The sequence below is a fragment of the Dermacentor silvarum genome, chromosome 6, assembly GCF_013339745.2.
Source record: "Dermacentor silvarum isolate Dsil-2018 chromosome 6, BIME_Dsil_1.4, whole genome shotgun sequence".
Lineage (NCBI taxonomy): Eukaryota > Metazoa > Arthropoda > Arachnida > Ixodida > Ixodidae > Dermacentor > Dermacentor silvarum.
The window spans coordinates 50,769,738-50,788,655 of NC_051159.1; the positions used below are offsets into that span (position 1 = coordinate 50,769,738).

General features: G+C 44.0%; 1 protein-coding gene across 3 annotated transcripts in view; it reads right to left on the bottom strand.

Moving 5' to 3' along the window:
• The window catches only part of LOC119455493 (beta-secretase-like), a 37,989-nt gene extending 20,343 nt beyond the window's left edge, over window positions 1-17,646 (bottom strand). For all 3 annotated transcript variants that reach the window (XM_049668826.1, XM_049668827.1, XM_037716899.2), the window contains exons 1-6: window positions 17,508-17,646; window positions 17,202-17,291; window positions 16,776-16,986; window positions 14,219-14,326; window positions 13,155-13,277; window positions 10,885-10,980 (exon numbers count right to left, since the gene is read on the bottom strand). In XM_049668826.1, coding sequence (XP_049524783.1) covers window positions 10,885-10,980; window positions 13,155-13,277; window positions 14,219-14,326; window positions 16,776-16,892 — 444 coding nt within the window. In that variant the 5' untranslated portion in view covers window positions 16,893-16,986; window positions 17,202-17,291; window positions 17,508-17,646. The remainder of the gene's footprint in view (window positions 1-10,884; window positions 10,981-13,154; window positions 13,278-14,218; window positions 14,327-16,775; window positions 16,987-17,201; window positions 17,292-17,507) is intronic.
• Window positions 17,647-18,918: the final 1,272 nt, after the last annotated feature.

Consider the following 18,918-nt stretch of genomic DNA (forward strand, 5'->3'; position numbering starts at 1 on the left):
TCCCGGACTGATTTAAATTGCTGCGCGCCCCGGCGGCAAACGAGCCGCGAGCGAAGCAGACGAATAAGAGCTGCTCCCTTTGCCGATCACGCGCGGGCACAGTCGGTCTGGAGGCGCGCGCTCGCTTTTTAAAGAAGGAAGGGAGCGCGCATATGGTCTCCTAGCGCGTGCGTACAGACTGGCCGTGGCGCGGGAAACTGGTGCCATGCAGACCCGCCCGACTGCTATTTTCGCACTCGTAGTATCGCCTGCTCGCGTCAGCTTTCGCTCGCACTTGTTTTGGTTGGCTTTTCAGGCGAGATCTTCATGCGGTCATATGGCTGAATGAAGCGCCTGCCCTCGTCCGCCAGTCGTATTGCTCGTTGTGTCACCGTCTCTACGGTGTTTCTTTGTTTCTGAATTCGTAGCCTCGTGGTGCCATGACCTCCGTAGCTATGTCAAAGAACTTATCTTTCAAAATAACTTGTTTATGGACTTTGAAAAAAAAGAAAGTTCAGCGAAAGCTGACGAGCTGTTTTAAAGTTGCTCAATTTATTTTATTTTATTTTATTTACAAAATACTGCGGTCGAAAGACCAAGCAGGGGGGCATAACAAAAGCCATTGCCAAAAGAAATTCAAAGAACACAAAACATGAAACAAAAGAACGCAGTGAAGTGGTAGAACACTGTAAAATCCATAATTATAATCAAAAGGTAACAGGATTAAGCAAAGTGCAATGCACAACCAAACAAATACGCAATATAAAAAACAGCACAGTTTATACTGTGTGGTCACAAACAGAAAGGTACACATCTCTCAAAATCGGGATTATCCCCATCATAAATTGCTTCCAACGGTAACGCATTCCATTCATTTATGGTCCGAGGAAAAAAAGAATACATAAAAAAATTTGTGCGCGCAAAGTAGGGTTCAAGAGTATGAGCATGTGTATGTCTAGTTTGCCTAGAAATTCGGTGTGTTAAGTAGGTTTCAGGTTTAATGTTAAATTTACCAAAATACAGTGAGTGGAGAAATTTCAGCCTTGCAACTGCTCTTCGGTGTTGTAAAACAGGGATATTATTACTAGCCATGAGTATTGACGGCGAGTCGTTTCTTTGGTAAGCATTAAATATAAAACGGACAGCTTTTCGTTGCACCATCTCAAGTTTCCTAATATCTTTCTTGAGATATGGATCCCAAACGACACTAGCGTAATCTAATTTAGGTCTTATAAAAGCATTATATGCCAGTAGTTTTATTTCTGAAGGAGCTGTTTTTAGTTTGTGCCTCAAGAAACCGAGCTTTTTAGAAGCGGATGAGCATGTTTTAGTAATATGACTTGACCATGTTAGGCGGTTTGTAATCATGATACCTAAATATTTATACTCATCAACCTCAGTCAAAGGACAATTATTGAGAGAATATGTGTAATTAAAAGGGCATTTTTTATGTGTAATGCGCATGAAGACTGATTTATCACTATTTAGTTTCATAGACCAGTCATTACACCATTTTGAAACGGCACAGAGGTTAGATTGTAGGCATTGTTGATCACTGGGAGTGTTAACGGTTTTAAAAACTATGCAGTCATCTGCAAAAAGCTTTATACTTATTTTTGACGTATCTATTGAGGTAACAATGTCATTTATGTATACTAAAAAAAGAACAGGTCCCAAAACGCTACCTTGAGGGACTCCTGATGTAACAGCCCGGACGCTAGACGCGCAGTCGCTCACTTGCACATATTGCTTACGATCAGAAAGGTAGGAACGAATCCAGTTAATCAAATTAACAGGTAGGCCTATGCCTTGCAATGTTGAAATTAGTTTGCTGTGCGTGACGAGGTCGAATGCCCTACTAAAATCCAAGAATATAGCATCAATTTGATTTCCCGTATCAAGCGATGCTGCGAACTCGTGAATTGTTGTGACCAGTTGTGTTGTTGTTGATAATTGCTTCCTAAACCCATGCTGGAAAGGTGAAAGATAGTTGTTTTCTTCAAGAAAGGAGGTGATGTAATGTGCGACTATGTGTTCTAATAGCTTACATGACGTGCAAGTTAAAGAAATAGGCCTGTAGTTTCCGACGTTCAGACGATCACCTTTTTTAAACACTGGCACTACACGTGCCGTATGCCAATCATCAGGAATTAAGGAGTTTTTGAAGGAAAGACGGAAAAGCATGTGTCAAAATATGTGCAACTGGTTCGGCATACCTGCGCAAAAATGTGTTCGGAATATTATCCGGACCAGCTGAGGATTTCGTTTTCAGGTTAAGTAGCAAACACAGTACACCTTCGTATGTTATAAAATCAGGAGACATTACTGGAAGAGAGTTATCATGCGTTGCCTCGTGCTTGGAAGCGGTAAATACAGAACAGAAATAATGGTTAAACTGCTCAGCAATTTTTGGGGTTGTTGCAGCAACACACCAATAAAGGTGTGTTGGCTGCGGCTCGTGTGGTGTCGTGATGCTGCTCCGCATAACACATGTGTTATGCGGAGCAGTATTACTTGACGCCACAGGAAGCTTTGCTAGCGAGTTTGTCACCAAGTAAGCCTGTTTTCTTACGTTTTGGGGTTTGCTTTGGATGAGATGATTTTTGGATGATACGTTTTATTTTCTGGTTCCCGTGAAGATCGTATCAACGAGGTTCCACTGTAATGTACTAAATCTAAAATGTTTCTTTCCGATATTGGCATGTAGCATGTAATGGATATAACAAAGGTATTTTTGTGCCAGGTGCAACTTTGTTAACTACGTTTGGCTCTATTCCAATCCTTGCAGTACAGGAGATATCACACTTATTTGCCTGTTACACAGAACACCTTGCAGTAGTCATCAATAAACATTGCCGATCATCCCAGCCACAATGCACTTCACAATGTCAACATAACCTTGCCAGTTATCAACATATCTTCAGCCACTTTAACTTTTTAGGGTTGCTTGTGCGATCAAGTTTTAGTGTTTTTTTAATATAACACTGTTAGCATATCTGATTCGGAACCCTTCAGAGTGTCAAAAACTACTGTTTTCTCACAGTTAAATTAGAACGGCATTGTTGAATTGCATCATTTCCTTGTTCACACCTCTGAGCCGGATGTGAGGAAGCGTTTCATTCATTTCTCCCTCTTACATAGTGCAGTATTCTTGCCCATCAAATGCGTTGCTACCAACTTGTTGTCATCATGTGCACATACGCATATATTTCTAAGAGTTTGTGCAACTGCACATGCAGCACGACACTGCATTTCTCGTATTCATCACTAACTATGCACGAAGTTTGTCGCAAAAGTTTGTGCAGTATCTTTAAAAGAAATTCATTTCACAAACTCAGATACATCAATGTTGTCACCATCAAAATACTCTCCATTAAATACAATAAAGCCAACTTCCATTAATTTTACCTTGACGGGACTGATGAAATTGATATATTTATCCGGCAGGTCGAATTAAACAAGAGGCAGAAATAACGCCAAAATGCACCACTGATTCATTTAGCAGCATTTGGTCCATTTCTAACATGGCCCCAAATCAAACATGCACCCACTTTCTATGTGTTCAAAGTTGCAAATTAATACTGTGGAATCTCGATGATACAAATCTCACGGGGTTACGAAAAAGATTCGTATTAGCCGAAATTCGTATCATCGAAACACAATTAAAACTAGCTAAATTAAAGAGTCAGAGGTGAACTCACTCAGGCACACGCACGTAAAGAGCATTTACAGTATAGACCACTTATAACGTAACCGTTTATTGTGCAGAACTGGCTACAACATGGCCTTTTCTGACTCCCGTTTACCCTCCAATAGAACTCCATGTATACGCATACCGCTTAGAGTGCAGCCGCGTGAGACGAACTACCGGCTATAATCCGGCTTCCGCGGGAAAATCTCGCCGACAAGGGCAGTAGCGAGCATGCTTCTCAACGAGGTGCGCCCAACGATGGGAGAGGAGATCAACGAGGGCAATGCGGAGACGTGGAGCATGAGTCCAAGGGCGTTAAAATCATCGCCGCGTGCCGTATGTGCGAGTGAAAGTGCGTGGGGGACGCGTGCCTTCACAGAGAGCAAACGCACAGCTGAGAGCAAACGCGACTTCCGTCGCGCGAAAGGCCGTGGGGGTATGGGAGGGAAGGGGGGGGGCGACGCTTTGCTGCGGCACCAAATGCGTATCTAGCACTGTGTAAGTAGTATCTTGCAAACGGGCGCAAGGGTAACTGACGACGCAATCTCCCACGCAAAAGGAGCAAAGCGGGAAGGCAGCGCGGGAGGGAGAGAGGGGGGGGGGGGGCTTCTAATCTGCCAACAAATGCGTTTTTGTACTTTGCGCCTGTGCCGGCAGGTCGGTGTTATCGCGCGCACTGTATCTTGAAAGCGATCTCCACACGGCTCTGACCTTTGTATGCGCTGTGCTTACACCGCTCAGTTTCCCTTGAAGCGATAGACCACACGAACCTTCGCTCGCTGCGGCGTGGGGAAAAGCACAAAAGGAAAAGCAACAAAAGCACCACCGCTTCAAACTCTGCACGCCCAGTAGCGGGCTCCGCGCTGTCCGGCGCCGCGTCCGCACCTCCGTACCAAAAGAGAAAGGGAGAAAGCGCGTGACTGAGCGCTGTTCTCTTTCGCGACCGTCGGTGGGGCGGCGTTTATTCGCATCCACCGACGCGAGTCGAAAATCGATTCGTAACAACCGTTCTCTAGCACGTTGCAAAGTAATGGGGCTCGGCCGGAAACACAGAAAAATTCGTATTAGCCGTGATCGTATCATCGAGATTCCACTGTACAGAAATTACAGTTGAATTAATAAACAAGGAAGAATTCTAATGTGCACGCAATTTTTTTGCAAGAGAGAAAGATAAAGTCAGCAGACTTTACCTTTACGGAATAGAAACTTATATGGACCTAGTGTTCATCATTATTCTCAGATAGCACTTTATCACTCTCTATGAAACACAACATGTCCTCCATAGAGTCCCCATTGCATGTTTGATCATCATCATCAGCCTATATTCATGTCCACTGCAGGACAAAGGCCTCTCCCTGCGATCTCCAATTACCCCTGTCTTGTGTTAGCTGATTCCTACTTGCACCTGCAAATTTGCTAACTTCATCACCCACATTTATTTAACGATTTAACGACTCCGCAACAAACGCAAATGGGATAGTGGCCTATGCCTAGACTAACCACTTTGCTATTTCATTCTGTGACACATGCAATTTGCTGGGATGCCAGAAAACTGTGACGCAACTTATTGCGGCTAGCTTAGCCTGCCAAATAACTTATCTTTGGAATGAGCTTTCGTAGTGTTCGATTAATCCAAGACTGCAAGCGGCGCGCCATCTCGATCACGCTATGTGATAACTACTTCTGTCACCATCTTATGACGGATACAGTGATGACTAGAGGCCAGATCTTTAGGCATTAAAAAAGCGCATTTTAGGCGCCACAAATAGGCAGGCAAAACAACGTTTTAGGTCTCCAACGTCGTAAATATAGGCACAATAAATTTTTACATAAATGCAAATAATTTCAAACGAAGATGTGCGCGGCTTATATCTACGATAGGAAAACAAGAAATGTTATTGTCTACGATGGCACAAAGGTTCCAACAGTTGAACATAGCCATGTAATTGTCCCATAAAACCACTGAACTAATGACGATCAATTGGCTTAATTCAATAAGCACACTGCTCATATTCATGTTCAATGGCCACTGTACTCGAGCATCGCATATAGTGAAACAGGCATGAAAGAGAATACTTGAAAGCTGGGAATACTGATTTAATAAACCGATACTTTATCTCTGTCTGACGCAATTAAATTAAGACAACAAAAACAGACGAATAACAAATGCAAGAGAGACTACGATTTATTAAGAAATTAGCATGTTCTTACATGAGGACTGTAAGGTACAACTCTTGGCAATTTTCTCATATACAATTACATTATCCGAATTGTACAGGCCAAACGTCCCAACACTGCCAAATACACTTCCGCCCATTTGAAGTGCACATGTTTGAAGAAATCTGTTTGGAGAGCACGCGGAACGTAGTCTAAGAACCACTGTGAAGATTGTGGAAACAATAGCAAACTACCACCATCTCCAGATTTTTGGATTCAAAATTGTGCCTCTTGTCACTGAGAATGATCTCATACGCTGAGGAGGAATGCCCGACGGCGGTGAACTTAAGAACTAAATTACAAACAAAACAAAAGCCGCGTGCACATCAGATTTTTCTTTTGCTCTTCACTCTCCTTTCCCCTGACGGCTCTTCGCGGTTTCGCATTCGCCAACCGCTCGCGCAATATCCGCGCGACAGCGTATGCTGGCCGGCGCGTCCTGTTTCAATGCTACTAGCAGTTGTTTTCCGGAGGTTGGTTGAACTAAAGGACTAGGTTGAACCCCATAGAGTTCCGAACAGTCAATGTTGCCTGGTAACATGAGTAACGGTCTCTAACTGCGCTCAAAAGCGAAACTTGCGGCTAAATAGTGTTCATATAGGCACCGATATTGAAAATAGGCATTTATAGGCACTATAAAAACACTATAAAAGCCCTTCTTAACCTCTAATTCATGCTCATATATCAAAGTGCCCCAGGAGCGCATTGGACAAAAAAGGCATTTGCCTAAAATCCGGTCTCTAGTGATGACGCTGGCTAGGCTGATAGGTTGGCTGTTGTGAATGCAGTGAATGTGGTTTTGGTTTCCTGTGATGTAATTGCCTGTGAATGTGGTGTGATTGCCTGACCACGCAGAAAATTTTCTGACCTATTTCTTTGGGAAAAAAAAAAAAAAAGCAGTTGCACGTTATAATCAGGCAAATACTGTAATTATTCACTGTGAGCTACCGTTCTTGCTTGAAAATCTTTCTAGGGCACGGTAAAAATAGTCCTTTTCGGTGGCAGATGATTTGCGTTTGGCACATTCACTGTTCCTTAAGCTCCGCTGAGAGAGACAGTGCCCTAAAGGGGCCACCATTGGGGTCAGGCGCATGCATACTGACCAGTCAAGTTCAGACTGTCCAGCGAAGGCCAACCTTAGGATCGAAATAACGAAAGTTTTGGCCCATAGAAATGTATGGGCGTTGGCCGGAACCTTCGGTCGGGATCGAATGAACCGAAAAATCAAATTAACCGAAGTCGAATTGACGGAAGTCTATTGCACGCTGGTTCCATCTTTTCTTCCATTGCTGGCAGCACCCTTGGAAGTCCTTTTCTGTTAAGTGCTGCAACAGCGATGTCGTTTCTATTTGAATTGTCATCACATCCTCGAAATTCTGTCCCAGGAGCCCGTTTAATTTGAGCGAAAAAAGTTGCAGGGGGCTAAAAAACGAGGGTGGGCCAGCACAGTGATGGAATTGTGTGCTAAGAACTCGTGTGCTATCAATGCTGAGTACACAGGAGCATTATCGTGGTGCAGAATCCAATGCCCCACTTCCAACAAATTTGGTCGCACCCAGCGTACATGATCGCTCAGAAGCTTCAGAACCTCCATCTAGGAAGCTGCATTGACAGTTTGACCTTCAAGTTCGTGGTGGACAATTCCATGGCAGTCAAGAAACATGATCAACATGACTAATTTTCTTCCATTGTTCTTCCATACTTTTTTTCGGCCTTGGCTCATCTTTCTTTTGCTGCTTTTTGCTCTGTGACTTCAGCTCAGTATTATATTTGTAAATACAAGTTCTGTAGCTGGTGACGACTTTTTGCAATAATTTATCGCTGTCGTCTGAAGTTATCCAATCAAAATGCAACATTTTTTCTGTAGCAACTCTTGCTTAGGAGTCAGCTGCTTTGGCACCATCTTGGTGCAAACCTGTTTGATTTCCAAATTCTCAGTCCAAAACTCACGAAAGGACAACTTTCCCAAACCATATGCTTGTGCTACCATACTAACAAGTCATTCAGCGGTCACTGAGCACAAGGAAATGCACGCAATCTATGTTTTCATCTTCACACAAGTTGGAGGGGCGTCCCGATCTTGCATCGTCCTTGGGGTCCTCACGGCCTTCGTGAAAGTGCTGGCCAAACTTCAACACAGTTCTTTCTTTTGGGGCATCCTTTCCGTAGGTCTTTTCCAACATTACATGAACTCCTGCACCATTCTTGCCCAATTTCAAAATAAATTTGACATTGATTCTTCATTTCATCTACAGTGGAATCTCGGATGATACGAATCTCACGGGGTCACGAAAAATATTCGTATTAGCCGAAATTCGTATCACCGAAACACAATTAAAACTAGCTAAATTAAGGGGGGACGCGGGGATCAGATCGCGAAAATCGCGATCAAAATCGATTTTTGAAAACCACGCGTTTATCTGCAACGCCTAATCTACGCTGCATCAAAATGGTTTGGCTGAAAACGCACTGAAAGTGCCCGAAAAAGTTTAATTCGTCAGTGCGCAGGGCGAGAAAACAGCTTTAAATCGCGCAAAATCACCGCAGTTCACGGAGCCATATCTCGTATTTCCCGCCACCGAGCGCCGCCATCTTGGTATCGTTCGAAAGCTCAAAGTTTCGCCGTTCCGCTTCTCAATTCGTCCGTCATCGCCAACTTGGAACAAACGCACAAACACCAAAGAAGCGCAGGTCTGCGATAGGTAGTCACACGGGCCCTCTGATAAAAGCGGGCCTCCGATTGGCTGCCGTGCTGAAAGGCGTCTCTCCATTGGTTGCTGCTGTGGCAGGGGCAAGATGGCAACCGCAGTTGTCTGCTTCGTAAACCATGCCGGCGTCTTCACTTGACACACCGAATTCGGATTACTGAGAACTCCCAGGTTAGTGATGGATCGTCGCTTGTTGGCGAATAAACTTTGGATGAAGCACGCATTCGGAATACGGAAGCGCTCCTACGGCAAGAAAAATACCGCGATTAGCGGGAGAAGCGCAGGAGCACCTGACTGAACGAGCGCAACCTTGCACCGTGGATTACGTGCCGCGCTATCTTGCACCGTGACTCCAGCAGCGAAACCCACAATCGCCCCGTGCCATCGGCACCGATAACGCAGCTGACGGAAGATGCGCCAACGGAGGCTCCCGTGCCTCGGCGTACGGCCGCGCGAATTAGCTGAGATCGTATCTCGGTAGACATAGCTAGCTGCAACTAGGCAAAATGGCGCAAAAAAGAACGCGGCCCGAAGCACGGCAGCCACTCCGCCCGATGGCACGCGGAAAAGGAGGAAAAGCACAAAAGTGCCATGCTTCGAACTCTTCACACCCATTCCAGGCCTCCGCGGTGTCCGGCGTCGTGTCCTCGCCTCCGCACCAAAAGAGAAAGGGAGAAAGCGCGTGACTGCGCGCTGTTCTCTTTCGCGGCCGTCGGTGGGGCGGCATTTATTCGTATCAACCGACGCGGGTCGAAAATCGATTCGTAACAACCGTTTTCTAGCACGTTGCAAAGTAATGGGGCTCGGCCGGGACCACAGAAAAATTCGTATCATCCGGAAATTCGTATTAGCCGTGATCGTATCATCGAGGTTCCACTGTATTTGTCAATCACCATTTCGACAAAGACTAAAGATGGGTTGCACAATAAGTGCGTATATAAAATTCGGCTTCGTCATACAGCAGTCCGGCTAGTACTAGATATCAACCCGGTGGAGAGAGCAAAACAGAGGCACCACTACATCTCCCACTTTTTTTTTGCTGACTCACTGCATGAGCTTTTGGGACAGACCTTGCATGTTATCCAGGTATGAAGTACTAAATGTAAACTGAGTCTTTCTCTAACCGTCTCTCAAGCAATGTTCCCATTTGAAAGTTGTGATGTCCGCAGGTAAATGATACAGAGTCAAACTTCTTTAATATTTTGTTTTAATTTGGTTCAAACATCCTTAGGTGGGACCTTGCACAAGTATGGGCACACGGTTAACTAGACTGTTTGCTGGTCATGTTCATTAGGATGTGTTTATATTATGAGGCAATTTCTTCTAGGTTAGATTACGAATGAACTAAACTTTCAAAATAAACTGCAGTCACCTCAACATCGTCACAGTGGCATTACAAGCCCTTATATATGTAACCAAAATTTCAGACACTTTATAGTGCACCGCTAAATTTTTTGGACTGTGCCTGTGCAAAAGAACGGAAAAACTCTGGCATTGCTATGAGAGAAAAAAAAAAGACTGTCAATTTCTCCGTGAAACTAAATCTGGTCACAGGCCAAGCCAAGCTGGGACTGGCAAGCCTGCACTCTTGTTTAACACGACAAATAGCATCACAGTTTCAAGTGACTTTGTTCCTTGTGTTAAAAATTTTTCAGGCAGTTTTAAATGGTTCCAGCTCCGTCTTCAGTGTTTGCACCTATGAGGGCCAGGATGAAAGTTGCGAAGAAACTATTCTTGCTATGATTTTTCCTTACTGTCCTTGATTAACAGAACTGCACCTGTTTGTTTACACATTCGGCTAATAAAAGCAGTCAACTGCTGTTCAAGTTGGGCATGACAATGGTCGTAATACAGACTGATGGGGTAGTGTGCAAGCTTGTGTGTGTACAGCACCGCATTCACCAACTTTCATGGGCACAAGCAAAATAAGGACTTTTTCTGGAGAAATGATTGTTTCAACCTCCAAATTGTTCGGTCTGCGGGGAAATCCCCGCTGAGTTAGAACAATGTGTCGGCCACTGTGTATCACCTTATATCAACCATGCATACTTCTTTTTTTTCCTGGGTCTTCTAACTGCACCCTTGTCTTATAATCCTGAGTGCCTGATAAGCAAACAAGTATGGCAATTTTTAGTGCACAAGTTGACCTCAACAGTTTAGTGAAGCTAGTGCCTGTAATTCTTTTGTTTCAGTATTAACCATTCTTTCTGCATGTTGTGCTTTGTGCTGCCTTTCTAACTGAACTTTCGCCAGCTTGCTCCAACTGCTAGCCTGGTCAAATGTACCAACCTGTGCGTTAAGAGAGTCGAACACCCATAGGAACACGTCTTTTGGCAGCAGGAGGTTTGTGGCCCCAGTGTCGATTATCGCAGGGTCATCGTTCAGCTGAAAGTACACCAAGAGAGAGCACCCACTTCAATGCACCTTGAGAGAGAGAGAGAGAAAGAGTGCTGATGAGAAAGGACAGAACGGTCAGCCTGAGGTGCGTAACACGGGTGTCACCCAGCTCACTTTCGATCACGATCGAACCTGATTGGTATCGAATTTGTCAGGCGCGATTGGCTCCTTTGCCCAAGCTGCGGGAGGGAATCAATCGCGGTCATTAAGTTCGATCTAGACTGGCCTTGATCGCGATCGGAAGTGGCTCTGTGAAAACAGCCAGCTACTTAGGCTGGAGGAAAAAGGGAAAGGAAGGCATGATGGGTAATGATGAGAATAGAGAAATGAGGCAAAGCACATGATGGACGTATCCTATTCAAAGCCTCAAGCCAAAATCTCATGCTCCTCAAGGGGAGGTATTTGATTGGCACTGATTAATTGATTGATTGGGGTTTGATGTCACAAAGCAACAGTGGGTCTGTGAGAGATGCCATAGTGAAGGGCTCCAGATTCATTCCAGTTACTGGGGTTCTTTAACATGCACCTAAAGAGATGCTACAGAGGAATACAACAGATTAGTTCTGAGCCAACAACGTGAATATGAGAAATGGCAACAAAGATGATGGAAGAAGCCATTGGAACAGAGAAGATGGGTTCCTTTAATCATAATCCTGAGTTTGGATCACTCAGCTTATTGCTTCAATGATTGGCAAAACAGTGGTTCTTTCAGACCCCACCCTGCTGTAGCAGAAAAAGACAGCACACAAGTAAAAGGAGACGGTAGCGATTGTGTGTCCCCCCTTCTTCCATTTGTACATTACCTTAATTTTCTTCACTACAGTTCAATATGATCAACCTACAGGGTCTGTCCTGAAAGTAAAGAGACAAGATGTGACATTGCACCGTGCGCTTGATTGAGAAACCGGTGACGGGGGAAGATGGGGGAATACATGCGGCGAGCTCAGTTGTCTTCGAACAAGCGAAGCGAGTGGACATGCTTGAGAGTGTACCCCGTTTCGTCACTGCGTTATAACAACAATGTAGCAAACGTTGAAATAGTACTATGCGGTGAAGTTTTGTGTTAAACTGATGGAGTCCCCTACTGAGATGTTTGACATGATCAAGACAGCACAAGGCAATGATGCAATGTGCAGATCGCGACTGTTCAAATGACACAAAGCCTTAACAGATGGCGGAGAAGACGTCTATGACAAGAAATGGTACAGGCGCCCATCGTCGACAGTTACGGACGCTAATGTTGATTGCGCGCGTGCTTTACTGAACATTGATCGACGTTTAAGCACTGCATTCACAAAGTTTCATGGGCACAAGCAAAATAAGGACTTTTTCTGGAGAACCGATTGTTCCAACCTCAAACTGTTCAGTCTGCGGGGAAATCCCCACTGAGTCATAACAATGTGTCGGCCACCGTGTATCGCCTTATATCAAAGTGCATACTCTTTCTTTTCCCTGGCTCTTAAAACTGCACTTTTGTCTTATAATCCTGAGTGCTTGACAACCAAACAAATAGGGTAAATTTTAGTGCCCCTAGTTGACCTCAACAGTTTAGTGAAGCTAGTGCCTGTAATTCTTTTGTTTCAGTATTAACCATTCTTTCTGCATGTTGCCCCTTTGTGCTGCCTTCCTAAATGAACTTTCACCAGCTTGCTCAAACTGCTATCCTGGTTAAATGTACCAACCTGTGCGTTAAGAGAGTTAGGCGAGGATGGGTCGTCGAGCAGAGGGTCGTTGAGCAGAAGAACTAGGGATTCCAAAAACGAAAGATTAAATTGTGACTGTGACTTCTTCGTACTTCCGAGGATGAAATGCTTGTTGAAAGGACACTGATACAAAACCATGGAAGAGGTCTAAAGGGCCAAAGCGAAGGTGCTCAATGAGATTCCAGGAAAGGACTTCCAAGATGCCTACAAAGAGTGGAAAAATTGCTGGACTCGCTGTGTCGATGCCCAAGGCTCTTATTTTGAAGAATACTAGGGGTACTGAAAGATTTTGTCAAATTAAGTGTGTTTTTTATACTCTGTCTCTTTACCTTTAAGACAGACCCTGCAGACCAACTCGTTCAATTTTCTGTTTTGCCGAGTTTCTCTCTGTTTGTCTGGTTCTGCTCTCCTACAGTGTGTCTTCTAGACATTGGCACGCATGGGCTAAAAGCAACTTACCTCACTACAGAAGCCTGGCCACTCGTTTGCCCCGACTCTAATGTTTGCCACGTAAATCGAAAAGAATGTAGGCATAAACACGGGAGTAAAAAGTGTTCCGTTTGGGATCTTCCCCTTGAAGCTCTGCAAGAAATAGGGAGTGCAGAAAAAAATACTCAATATCAAAATGAAACACTTCACAGTCGTCTGCAAATGCTTTAATTTCAGATATACATAAGAGAAACGAAATACAACTGACCTGCACCTATTCTAACCCAGGGAGACAGTAGGTATGTGGTTTAATTATCAGACGGTCAAGCACATTCCTCTTAAAGCAATGTTAGTGATAATCGCCACGCTTGTACCCCACACATAACTCTGTGGCATGTTTACCCCACACAAGTTAAGATGAGATGCTTGGGCAAAGTAACTGGCATGCCTTTGCAAGGCTAGATCCACCTGTACTATTTGCCTCTCCCTCGGTCCACGGATAGAGTCGACACATATTATGCGAAGTTATACACAAAATATAGCCACAAAGTTTTTCAGGGTACTGTCTAGACAAAAACCTGGCATCCCATCTATCTGAATTTCTTATCACCAGGTTTGGACAACCATGTCCCCACACATGCATGACCACTGTGCATTATGCTACCTGCTCAAAATTACTTGCAACTTTATTAATTATTTCACTAATTTATTTGGTCATTCATTCGTTCAAGGAGTATATACTGCCAATCCAATTAGAGATTATTGCGGGAAGGGGCATAAAATAAGTAATGTAACAGAATATAAGCAAAACAGTATATATGTGGCAAAAAAAAAAGCACCTGTATACATAATGTTAGCCAAACAGGACAGACTGTATCAGTAGCAGCCATCTGAGTGATTCTAATAAAAAAAACTACACATGCACACATTACCAGTCTCATGCCTAATAAAATAACAATGATATCGATAACCAGCACACGATACAGTTAGTAAAAAAGTTGTAACTCAAGATAGTAAAGCCTGGTAATATTTTTCCAAGAAACAGCAGACAAAATGAGAGAAGTGAGAAATGCTCAACCACAATGGAAACTCACCAGTGCTCCAAAATTTTGTGCCGAGCCCATTTCATGCTTATCACAGTACGAGAGCACAAAGTGGCTGATGCCCTTTTCAGCGCTCAATGCCTCCATGAAACTTTGTTGCTGTGGTTGAACGTAAAGAAAGAAAGGAAACCACATTAGACGTTAAAGAGACACCAACAAAGAAATACATTAAGTCAAGAGTGAGCTATAGTACAGGGCCGACTCAGATTTCCTTACTGAATCAGTATGTGCGAATTATGCTCTCATAAGACAAGTGCTGAACCAATTTGACCAAAATTTGTGGCATTTAAAAAACACTTAATTCAATGGACTGTTGGAGGCGGATTTCTTTTTTAAGGCCTCGAATAGTTAGCGAATAATTGCAGAAGGCTGACGAATAAAAACCCATCGAAGTACAAAACTGACAACTCCGTAACCCCAAAAACAGAAAATGACAATTCTGTAAATTTTAGCGGTTGAATCACCAAGCAAATGAATATAATTAATAGTCGGCAAATATCAACTTTTTCAAGTACAAATAGTAAGTATCAAATATTGAACAGTCAAACACAGATGCATATATTTACAGCAGGAATATTTACTTCAATATAGTTAGGTACCACGCCCTGTACTGACTAGTGTAAGAAAGACAACAAACCGTCAGAGACAAAAGATCAGCTTTAAATAAAACATTACTAATCGTCATTAAAAGAACTGCAGGAATAGCTTAAGATTTTTAGAACCTGGCTGCAAACAAGCTTGGTGGCGGTCCCACTCCAGCGGCAGTACTTTTGGAGCAACTGTGGCGGCTCTTCTACTTTGGATATAAAGTTGTCGTATATACCATAAAAAAGCTTAATTCTTGTACATTCCAACTATATATAATATGAAGAAATTGATTAATGTGATTTAGAAATAAACGTTTAAGAACAAGCATGAGATACATGGTTTTTGCAAACTGTGTCTCAGTTGTGGCCACATTTAGAAGAAACTACCACATTTACTGTATTGCGGCTTACTCTGTAGCTTTAGGACATATTTATCTATTTCCTAGACGCAGCAAAATAATGTTGAATTTTTACTTTTTGGGCAATTTGCTTTTGAAGATTGCCAAATATCGCAACTTCAGTTGTAAACAGCTCGGCAATTACACGCTCAAGGAAGCTAAATTTTGGATAAATTAGAGTTCACGGAATTTTTATTTAGGACGCAAAATTTCACTCATGTACCTTAATTAGTTTTCCTAATAATGCGACCGAAATTAAGCAATATTTATAATTCTAGTCCTACTTTCGCCCATTTTTGTGAGAAGGTATGAAAGCTATGAAGCCGCGGTTTAAAACTAGTAAAGGTACATGAATGAAATTTTGTGTCCTAAATGGAAATTCCTTGAACTCTAATTTATCCACAATTTAGTTTCCTTGAGCGTGTAGCTGTACACAGGGTGCTTAAATGTGACACTTAATGATCAGAAGCATATACCCTAACGACACAGTACGTTTCTACAACATTGTTTCAGAGTCCCTTTAAACCTGCTCTTTGTTATCAAGGCATCTGGTGGCAACTTCGTTTCTAGTTATACAGGTTAGCCTTGATACTACAGTATCAGTCCGCGCATTTTTCAGCACAGTTACTGTTGATCTGCAACGCTTTCTACGGAATAGCTACTTCATATATTACAACTTGTGGACAGCCGCCGTGGTTGCTTAGTGGCTATGGTGTTGGGCTGCTAAGCACAAGGTCGCGGGATTGAATCCCGGCCACGGCGGCCGCATTTCGATGGGGGCGAAATGCGAAAACACCCGTGTACTTAGATTTAGGTGCACGTTAAAGAACCCCAGGTGGTCCAAATTTCCGCAGTTTCCCACTACGGCGTGCCTCATAATCAGATCATGGTTTTGGCACGTAAAACCCCATAATTTAATTTACAACTTGTGGACACAAGTTTTTCTCAAACGCCGTATTATTTGTGCCCCTTTGTGCTTCCAATATGTGACATACTACGTTTTGCTCGCAGACACAGGTGGTACGCTATGGCCACTGGTGGCAGAAATGTGTATTCTGTTTGTTCAGTAGCTCATTCACGAATGTGAGCCACCCGCCGGGGGTGGCTCAGTCAGCTAAGGCGTTGCGCTGCTGAGCCCGAGGTCGCGGGATCGAATTCCGGCCGCGGCGGCCGCATTTCGATGGAGGCGAAATGCAAAAACGCCCGTGTGCTTGCGTTGTAGTGCACGTTAAAGAACCCCAGGTGGTCAAAATTAATCCGGAGCCCTCCACTATGGCATGCCTCATAATCAGAACTGGTTTTGGCACATAAAACCCCAGGAAGAAGAAGAACGAATGTGAGCAGAACGTGAGCGGCACCTTGCGGCAAGCAACTAATTGAAAGTCCACTAAAAAACGATAAACATCAAAAAGGAAAACGATATAAGCATGCTAATTTGATGTACTGACGTCATCCTGGCTACCATGTTAGGGTATTAGCACATTGAGAAGTTGCATCCGTGATGTCATGTGAAAACTATCTATCATAGTCTACAGTCCACATGATTATGAGAAAAGAGCTCACCCTGGTGAGGTGTGGGAAGGCTAGGCCCCATAGGCCCTGTCGTTGTGCATGTGCTGGGAACATGTCTACCGAGGAAGCTATGGCAATCATTGGCACCCTAAGTGATGACGTCGCCATGTCTCGCAAAATGTCACTGCCGACAGTTCCATTGTACCCGCCTGTAACAAACTTCTTTGACACATCTTCCGTACCTGCCAGGTAAGTTGCCGACCTGAAATAAAGATGTATTTGCCAAACAGTGAAAAGAAAAATTAACGCTTTCCATCAGCTGACTCGTTAACACTTCAATGCACTGCATTGTCAGTTACTGGGTTCATTTCAGCATGCAAAAAAAAAAAAAAAAGAAAACAGCTTGTGGACAAATAAGGTATTTGGTTTAAAAGGGCCGTATATGTCAGTTTCAAATAATTTCCAATAATAACCCACCTGTTTCTAAAGAAGTATGTGGCCAAGTTGTTGTCATCGGACGCCGCAACTGCGACGGTCACTGCTCCCTGTATCTACGTATAAATTTATCTGAAAGACGTAAAAAGTCAAGATGGATAAAGTCAGCGCATACACAGAAAAGTTGAAATACGTTATTACAAACGAGACTGCGTTAATTCTATTTCTCCAATTGTACCCTAATGAGCCGCAGGCGCTTGACTTCGACAAACCACAACTTTTGTTTGCCGTCATACAGGTGTATTTTGATCGACGAAAACGTTGAATAACGGAGAAATGTAAGCACACCTGTTGTGGAGGCGTTCCGAGGTTAACTTTCGCGATGAAACCCTCCGCAGCGGCGCCTTCGATGGGACTGCCTTCGATGCTCGTAAAGTTGGTCGGGCGCACGGCAGGCCGCACGGGAAACGTGATGATCCCATCGCTGTCAGCGGCGCTTCCTAGCGTTTCACTGACAAACAACAGTACAGTGAGCGCTACGGGGTGAAAATCCAGAAGCATTTGACCCACGATCCAACATTAGGCTCGGCGATGAAGAGAGCTTCAAATCTGCGAGAGAGTAGCGCACAGAATTTTGAACTGCAGAGCGCGAACTCTAAACATAGGGGGATCACGAAACAGCGCTCAGGTGGCCCCCGTGCATCAATACTTACGAGCTTTACTCACGACGCGCAGCGACTTCTCACAGCGCAACTTCTCCGTGTCAGGCGCTGCGTGAAGCACAGACGGAACTTCTCCCTACAAACAAAAGACCAGCCCTCACCAAGCCAGCAATCACGATGCAACATCCATGGCAACGTCATAGGCAACGTGCTCCGTGCTGTTGACGGCATTCGCCGGCGGAGTTGCCAACGTCCGGTTCCAAGATATCCCTAGAAGCATGCACCAGAAAATGCTCTAGATAAATTTACAGTTCGTTTTTTCACGCGACGATGTACGTTCGAAGTGCAAGGAATGTAGGGGTCAAGGTCAGACGTTCCTACCATTATGTTTCTCTTGTGTACCTCAAGCAGACCTCAAGTTAGAACGTAGCACCGTGGCCTGCTTATCATAGAAGTGATATGCGAGTATTCTCATTTTAGTAAGGACTGTCCAACCACAGGTTCCACAGGTGTTATGTGGTTTATTTTCATAAAGCAGCGACAACTGAGTAGTTTTGCAGACAGACAGACAAATAACTTCATTGGCATCCGAAATAGCAGCACTGGAATCTCGAAGGCCATGCTTTTGGCGCATTGTGATGTCTGGTCGTTTGTCCTATCAGGCTATCACACACGCGGAACGCGCTGCGCACAAGCTAGAATGCGCGGATAAAGGATGCGACTGTTTTCAACAAACCCGTGCAGGCAGGGGCGGATCCAGGTTTTTCTGAGGGGGGGGGGGGGGGGGGGGGGAGGAGATGAATATGCAGAAGACTAAGATAATGTTAAATAGCCTGGCAAGGGAACAAGAATTCAGGATCGCCAGTCAGCCTCTAGAGTCTGTAAAGGAGTACGTTTATCTAGGTCAATTACTCACAGGGGACCCTGATCACGAGAAAGAAATTTACAGAAGAGTAAAATTGGGTTGGAGTGCATACGGCAGGCATTACCAAATCCTGACTGGGAGCTTACCACTGTCGTTGAAAAGAAAAGTGTACAATAATTGCATTCTACCGGTGCTAACATATGGGGCAGAAACTTGGAGGTTAACAAAGAAG